Source organism: Hordeum vulgare, chromosome 6H (genome assembly GCF_904849725.1).
Source record: "Hordeum vulgare subsp. vulgare chromosome 6H, MorexV3_pseudomolecules_assembly, whole genome shotgun sequence".
NCBI lineage: Eukaryota > Viridiplantae > Streptophyta > Magnoliopsida > Poales > Poaceae > Hordeum > Hordeum vulgare.
The window spans coordinates 186,600,172-186,608,768 of record NC_058523.1 but is presented as its reverse complement, the minus strand read 5'-3'; the positions used below and the strand labels follow the sequence as shown (position 1 = coordinate 186,608,768).

The 8,597-nt window shown below is 46.2% G+C and overlaps 1 protein-coding gene across 2 annotated transcripts; it reads right to left on the bottom strand.

Moving 5' to 3' along the window:
* Nucleotides 1-1,294: 1,294 nt before the first annotated feature.
* Nucleotides 1,295-5,547, bottom strand: LOC123402526. 2 transcript variants are annotated; one of them, XM_045096448.1, is made up of 10 exons: nucleotides 5,424-5,509; nucleotides 4,701-4,759; nucleotides 4,399-4,600; nucleotides 4,171-4,299; nucleotides 3,945-4,060; nucleotides 2,575-2,656; nucleotides 2,345-2,404; nucleotides 2,150-2,257; nucleotides 2,014-2,059; nucleotides 1,295-1,803 (listed from the first exon to the last, which is right to left on the bottom strand). In XM_045096448.1, exons 3-10 carry the CDS (start codon nucleotides 4,492-4,494, stop codon nucleotides 1,586-1,588), a joined length of 855 nt encoding a protein of 284 aa, XP_044952383.1. In that variant the 5' UTR covers nucleotides 4,495-4,600; nucleotides 4,701-4,759; nucleotides 5,424-5,509; the 3' UTR covers nucleotides 1,295-1,585. The 2 variants fall into 2 exon arrangements, with proteins under 2 accessions (XP_044952383.1, XP_044952382.1); XM_045096447.1 differs by lacking the exon at nucleotides 4,701-4,759 and having other exon boundaries at nucleotides 5,424-5,547.
* Nucleotides 5,548-8,597: the final 3,050 nt, after the last annotated feature.

Here is an 8,597-nt window from a genome sequence, read left to right as displayed (position 1 = left end):
GCCCCCGCGCCCGCCCCGGCCGCCGTCGCACCCCGCCCCCGCACCCGCCGCGCCCGCCCCGGCCGCCGCGCCAGCCGCCCCTCCCCTTCCCTCTCCCTGCCACAGAAGGAGCTCGCCGCGGCGGCGCCGCAGCAGCAGCAGCGCGCGAGCGCCAGCAGCCGGCGCGCGCGGTCCTGGCTGTATTCCGATTTTGAGGGTTGGGTTTGAGGGTTCTAGTCTTTGTCCCTGTTTTTCAACCTTTAAAAGTGTCAAAAATGGGCAATTCTCAACCCTTAAAACTGATTTTAGATTTAAGGGTTTGAGGGTTCTACTAGAGATGCTCTTAGCCGGTGACCAGCAGCAACCGTGTCGACTTGTAGCTCCCGCGCCGGCCTTGTTGCTGTCGTTGTAGCAAAGAGCAACGATGTAGAGCCGCCGGTGCACACAGGATCGCCTGCTGCTCCCATTAGCCGGTGACCAGCAGCAACGGCGTCGACTTGCAGCTCCCGCGTCGGCCTTGTTGCTGTCGTTGTAGCAAAGAGCAACGATGTAGAGCCGCCGGTGCACACAGGAACGCCTGCTGCTGAAGGAGAGCCATGTCCGAGGTGTTTTCTTCTTGCAGCGAGTGAGCAGTTCGAGCAGGGCAACGTAATCTCACCTCTCTGTGCTCTAGATGATGATGGAGTGTCGTCGGGGCTGCATGGCTGCATGAAGTGCACCGGAGTTGCAATCAAGCTCTATCGGCCTGTGGTGGAGCTTTCGCACCGTCGGTGTTGCAGTGAAGCATCGCCTGCTGCTGCAATGGAGTGCCGTCGGGATTGTAGGCTGCAATGAAGCTCCGCCAGCGCTGCATTGGAGCGTCGCCGATGCTGCAACGGAGCTGTCGATGTTACATTGCAGCTTTTGTCTCGTCGCTGAGGTTGCAATGGAGCTTCACCAGAGGTCTCGTTGGGGCTGCACTAGATGTTTTTTGGACATGGATAGCACTCGGCGCTTGGTGTTGCGCAGATCGGCCGTCCAAAATGGTCTGATCGTACGGCTGGCTAGGCGGATGATTTCTCAATGGAGCTTCACCGGAGGTCTTGCTGGGTCTGCACTGGATGTTTTTTTGACATGGATAGCACTCGAAGGCGCTTGGTGTTGCACAGATCAGCCGTCCAGAAAGGTCTGATCGTACAGCTGGCTAGGCGGATGATTTCATCCGCCTGATCCATAGCAGCCGCCATAGACTTTTCCCAAATAGTGCATTAATAGCAATTTTATTGTCTGAATTAATCAGACCAACAGTATAATTGTCATGGTAAAGCCAGCAATATAATTGTCGTAGTATGATAAAATCCTTAGTGGCAAAAAAGGGATCAATTTGTTTGTACGATTCAACCTGCTAATCTACAAACCAAGTTGACCACAAGTTAGTTTGGCATGAACCCGCTAATCTACAAACCAAGTTGACCACAAGTTAGTTTGGCATGAACGCTCCTACAATAGAACAAAGGTTTCTCTCCACATTCTGAAGGCAGATGAAACATGAAGCTCTGGTAATGTGCAGCAAGAGCATTGCAACATCAATTAATTGCCCAATGCAGTGGTATTCTTTGGCTGGAGGTCATTGCTGAATTTGCTTTAGCTCTTGGGGCTCTTTTTCGTAATCTCCAAGCCTCTTCAACCACCGTAAACCGAGGTCAGATCCAGACTCAGCTGCTATCTGGAACTGTTCTTTTGCAAGCTTTACTGGGTCCTGCTGTATGGTCCTTTTTCGCACCTTCCCAGTTGACGGACTCTTGCCTGAGTTGAACCTGGTAATGACTTCAGGCACTTCAGCACCTGAAACAACCACACGGTAAGCATAAACAGATAGGCCTGGAGTAATCTAACAATTCTAGCCAAAATTAAACAAAATCAGTTAATCAAGAGCTGTCCAAATTAATGGTGAAACCATAACTTCACAACCTGTTTATACTCTAAAATAGACAACACGAGAAGAATAATATAAGGACATGTCTCTTGAAACGTTAGTGTCACTTGTCTGCAAACCTTTCAGAAGAAGTGAACCATATGCAACTGCAGCTCCAGCATGTCCCTGAGACGTCAGAAAAACATAAATAACAACGTGATTCATGGGTTGAAAGTAAATAAGACAATTTTTAAGTTGATCTATCACATTTACCACCTTTTCTGAAGCTCTATGGAAACACCACATAGCTGAAGCTATGTCCCTCTTGACGCAATCCCCAGTTATATACACAGCACCAAGAAGATACAAAGCAGCAGGATGCAACTGCATTCAAAGATAGGTAAAAGCTGAATATGCTTATCAAGAAACAGAGTAGATTATATTTGATCAACATTCAGGTGGCGAGCATACCTGGTCAACAGCTTTCTCTATATAATGGAAGGCCTGTTGATCAGACTGAACATGATCATTCTACAAGCAACAAAGGTAACCATCAACTGAGATGAAGACATATTCCACACAAATGGTATAAAGAATGAAACTACCATTTGCCTAACAAATAACTAAGATCCAATTAATAAAGTGCCCCACAAAAAAAAGGTGGAACAGGACGGGGCAAAAAGCACATGAAATGTGAAAACCTCGACTCTTAGCCGACATCCAAGTTCATACTGTGCCTCTGGATCACCCATGTTTGCAGCTTCAACTAGCAAGGCAGCACCACTGTACACATGAAAAGTGAGAGATGAGCATAATCCACATGAAATGTGTATTGAAGGCAAGTTTTGCTTCATGTGGAGATAGCGTAATAAATGCTCCTACTAAAACACTGCCAAAACAAGGATGATTTTGCTCACTTAATATTTTACAATTTAATTGATGGTCAAAGCAGTAAACATCATTCCCAATCTTCTTTTCCAATCAAGCTGCTAATCTCGTTAATCTTCTGTCCTACTCCCTCCGTTCGGAATTAACTGACGTTGAAATGTGTGTGTCTAGACACGTTTCAGTGTTAGATACACTCATTTCAGTGTCAGTTAATTCCAAACAGAGGTAGTGAATACCAATACAGCAATTATTGCCGTAACTAATTGGACACATAATGTTAGTAACCACAACTCAGGTATATTGTCAGTACCAATTATCTCAAAGTGCCAAGCCCAAGGCATATCAGTGGTTTATTAAACATTTTGACCAAGACAATAAAGTTCAACTCCAGTTAGGATTTTGAAGAAGTCTTGAGTACTTAGAATGGTACCCCCAAAAAGTTCAACTTATTCTTTTCAATTAGATACCAATGCCCATCAGGCCATTACTCACACTTCCCAAATGCTGCATACACCTTATAGACATTAATCGAGATTCATAAGCAAGGCTGTATGACACTCACATGAATTTCTAACTTTGTTGGGGAAACTAGTATTTCACATGAGCTGCTAAGCACAGCAGCTACATGACTAACAAGACCTATACAAGTAGCGGTGACTTGGACATCAACAAAGACACACTCTTATGGCAGATTTCTTCACACTGCCTGATATGTAAATATTACCAAAACATTTAACAAGGTATACCTACAGCACTAGGCAAATTATATGCAATGTAAAGAAAATTATCCTGCAACTTTAGCTCTGTCAGATAAAACAAACATGGTATCATCTGCAACTGATCCGTCAGATAAAACAAATACTAAGAAGCATCGTCCCTGTGGTCTGATATATCATCCAGAAACAATTCTGGTATGCAACAATCTAACTGAGGCGCAATGGTATGCAGTATTCAGATTCATGGCACTTGCATACTAGCCAGGTCACTTGTAAAGGATTCAGATTGAGTCAAAACAACAACATAATTACATAAGTAGCGATAAAACTAGTTATTTGCATCGTGTTTGCAGATTCTTGGAATAACAGTGAAATAACAAAGTAGTGTAGATGCTATATGAGCAGCTTGAACGACACAGAAAAGTAAGTAAATTACACTAACATCACGGGAGGTAAAATCAACTCACATTGCTTTGCAAGCTCCGGGAACATGGTACTTGAAATGCATCTTGGCCAGCCAACATCGGGCATGAGTATTCATATTGTCGATCTCTAGAGCCAGCTCAAAGTTCTCCTTCGCGCCCTTTGACACCGAGAAAGATACGCACAACAAAAAGTTAAAACCGCAACAACAGGACACAACAGAATGATGCCAAATGAAAGAAGAGAAGGAACACAAATCCAGAGCTGTACCCTGAGAAGTGGGATTAATCGCTTGTCGTTGCGGTCGGCGAAGTCGATGACGCGATCGACCTCCTGTAGGGCGCTCCAGCCCTTGGCCACCAGCTCCATAGCCTTCTTGTTCCGGTCGTGGATCCATCTCTGCAACCACAAAGAAGTTTATTCACCACCTAGCAACGCACTAGAGCATGAAATCAAATAGATACGGAGATCTGCGCGTCTCATCCATGCCACACTCACCTGGTGATTCAGTGCAGAGGCCAGCTGGGAGACACGGCCGAGCGGGGAGGAGGAAGCAGTGGCCGCAGCGACCTGCCGCGCCAATGCAGCGATCATGGTGGGGCGGCGCCCTTCTCCGTGAGCCCGGCCGCAGAGGGGATCGGCCCTAGGGCCTAGTAGCTGGGCAGTGGCCGATCTAGGAATTTAAAACAGGATGGTCCACCTACAAACAATTGACAACAAATATGAAATGCGAACATTCTAATTTACTAACAGCACTGATATAAATCAATATGGTCTTACAAACACACTAAAATTCTCACTTAAGTCTCAGTTTTGCATTAAAAAAGCCTACATGGTACATGCCAATTCTTCAACAATTCTACAGGAAAAAAAATAACAGTCCCTGCATTAGTATTAATCATAGCTGAACAACAGAAAATGAATCAACCAATATAAGGTTTGAATCTGAAATTGCGAAAACTAGGGACCGTGGAAATTTGGGATAACTGTACCCATGTACTGTGTTTAATCGTGGGAGGGTGGGAGGGCTGCCTGGTAGCTGGTGGCCGCAGGCTGCTGCTATAGTGCAAGGCAGGGTGCACGCGTCACACAGCCACCCTTGCACACCACCGACCGCCGGACAGGACTAATCTGCAGACAGGCGACTTGGTGCGGTGAGTGCGCGGGCGCGGCAGTGGCGTGTGCGGAACGGCTCGGCGAGGCAGAGAGCCAAGCAGGAGGTGTCGGCGGCGAGTGGACGGCGTGGAATGGAGAATGGACCACGGAGGTAGGCGGCAGGCGGCTGGGCTAGTTTAGATCGGGAGAGCCACAGAGGGAGCAGAGAGGAATCAGGGATTGTGCCACTGGGACGAGTCCTTTCTGCCCCCTATGGGCTTCTTGGGCGCAGCACATGCGTTCTTCCGGTGCTGCGGTTTCCTTCGCCCATGCAAACGGAGGAATCCATCCCGACGCCCCGCCCCCCCCCCCCCCCCCCCCCCCCCCCCCCCCCCGCGCTCTCCGAATCTGAGGGAAAAAGGCCATACCTCAGCGACGGGGCTCGGGGCAGTGGCGCGGGCGTCCTCCTCGTGTCGAACTGCTCCAGATGGGTGCGGGAGAGACGGCGCGAGAAGCAGCTGGGGTTTGGTGCTCGTCGCTCGGTAGTCTATATTTAAACAAGGGAAACACTAGCATGAGCTGTTTGTGCCCGTCATGCCCTGCCTCATTTTATGTGTGCAGAAAAATATAACTAACAATTTGGATAGAATTAGTTTGCAGATCACAATGACGCATCTGCATGTCGGCAATAACTATTGTCAATTTCTGATTTCTGTTTCTTTATGCTTTCACTAGGCATGTCTTATGTTGATATCGAATGAAATTGATGCTTCAAGATATCCATGGTTCCTAATCTGATATATGTTTACCTCAATATAACCATGCTTTGAAATATTTATTCTTAAGCATCCGTATTTTGAACATTCTTTCTAGTACTAGTTGTTGCTTCCATTTCCAATTATTATACATCATTCGTAAACTGTTTATACTTCAAAGATGCTTAAAGGTCTTTCAGTTATCCATGCTTCGTAAGCATCATATATGTGCTTCGACGACGTTCCAGTCTGTTTGCATCAATGGAAGATATTGGTCTTTATTAGATCACAAAATGATTGATTCACATCTACTACCTCCGTTCCTAAATATAAGTCTTTTTAGAGATTTCACTAGAGGGCTACATACGGTGCAAAATGGATTAATCTATACTCTAAAGTATGTCTATATACATTCATACGTAGTCCTTTTAGTGAAACATCTTAAAAGACTTATATTTAGGAACGGAGGGAGTACACACCATACATGATATTGCTAGTTTCTAGTTATAATATTCTATGCGTCTTCTAGGTATGAGTTATGTTGACAAAACAAATAATGGATGCTTCCTAATGTCCATGCTTACTAACTTTACTATATGTTTTATTCAGCTGGGCTACTTTACAGCAATAGAAACATGCATTACTGAAAGTGCAGTCATGTCCTTAATCATGTTTTGGTGTTGCTGACAACACACATATAGATAATTAATCACTAATCCCCTTTTAAGCTATTGTGAATGATCATGTGTTGATAAGGACAAGCTCATGTGCTAACAAGGACAAGATCAAGATAAGCATTCCTGAGCACTACATGCTTGATCCTTGTGGATGTTCACATGATGGACAAATGAAGATGAATATATAAGCTAGGCTTTCCACATTGTGTATGGAAGAGCTACTTGAAGACTTCATCATGTCTTGCTTTCAACATTGAGCCAAGAAGGAACAACAACATCAAGCTCAAGTGAAAGGGCTAACTCAAAGGTATCAGTTCCTTTGAAGTTAGCGGTGCAGAGTGATGATCAGCGAATAAAAGTATACACTCAAGTATGGATCATCGGTACCCCTTTTACAATTCTTGAGTCTTTAGGGATCCCGCACTATTAAGAGGGGATCACAGGTTTTGTGATGAACTTGCTCAAACTAGATATCCACTGTTCGGCTCATACCACATCTCCACTACTCTGCTGTTATCAGAAAACAGGACCAGTGCCTCGGACATCCGGTTTCCTCCGGACGTCCGAGGGGCGGACGACCGACTGCTTCGGAAATCCGGAATCCTATACTAGAGAAATCAGAACCATATAACTCGGACTTCCGGCACCCTCCAGATGTCCGAGGCCCGGACGTCCGACCAGCTTCGGAAATCCGGAACTATGCACCAGAGAAACTTGAGCCATATAACTCGGATTTCCGGCTCCCTCCGAACGTCCGAGGGTCGGACGTCTGACCAACTTCGGAATGCTTCGGAAATCCGGAATCCTATACTAGAGAAATCAGAACCATATAACTCGGACTTCCGGCACCCTCCAGACGTCCGAGGCCCGGACGTCCGACCAGCTTCGGAAATCCGGAACTATGCACCAGAGAAACTTGAGCCATATAACTCGGATTTCCGGCTCCCTCCGGACGTCCGAGGGTCGGACGTCTGACCAGCTTCGGAAATCCGGAGCTTCGCACTAGAGAAACTTGAGCCATATAACTCGGACTTCCGGCTCCCTCCGGACGTCCGAGGGCTGGACGTCGTCCACTTTCGGAAATCCGGAATCATGCACCAGAGCAGTTTGAGTCGAATAACTCGGACTTCCGGCTTTCTCCGAACGTCCGGTCCCTGTTCAACTACCCAGTGGGTCCAGATATATTTACATCCCTCGGACGACCGACCCCTGTCGGACGTTTGACTCCTTGTGGACGCGCGGACATCCGTGAACTGCCGGATGTCCGACCCCTGTGTGACTTAAAGTGTCCCCAACGACTGTTTTTCTCTCCCAACTATAAATACCCCCCCCTCCCACTTCGTGAGAGGGTGCCCAACACAGCCATATCCTCATAAGAACACATTTCTACCCCACATACATTTGCTCACACCAAATCTTAGATCCCAAGAGCATTTGTGAGCCCCTTTGAGAGTTGTTCCAATCAAAAGATAGATCGTGTCCCTCTCCTTATCTCAACCCAAGCTATTTGAGATTTGAGCAAGTTTTGAGCATTCCCCGTGATCTTGTTACTTTTGGAGGTTGGAGACTCCTAGGCGGTAGGAGTTCTTCGGAGAGGAATCAATCCGTGTGATTACCCCTGGAAAAGTTTGTGAGGGTTTGGAAGCCACCTCAAAGGCTTACCACTAGTGGTTGAGAAACGCCTTCGTGGTGTTATCTCAAAGGGAGAATAGGGTGAGCCTTCGTGGCGTTGGTGTGCCTTCGTGGTAACATCCATCTCTCTAACGGTGATTAGCTTCCCTCCAAGGAAGTGAACATCAGGATACATCTTCGTCTCAGTGACCTTGGTTATCCTTAACCCTAACTCCTTACTTGTGGTTTACTTGTGTTACTTGAGCATACATACATTGCATATTGGTTGTGCTCATTATATAGTGTTGGCTATTTCTTGTACAAGATTAATCATTCAAGCATACCCTCTATATGCACACGTTCACACTTGCAGCTTTTGATATATCGTGTGCTATAGTGTGATCTAGTATCTTGTGTCGTTCACCTACTTGTCGTGTGATATAGCTCAAGTAAGTTTGTGTAACTTACTGGTGCTTGTTAGTAACTGTATTGTGTCCATCTTGGTAGATCGTGTTGTTGATACACGTTGCAGTGCCTAGTGCATTTAGGATTTGTGCTT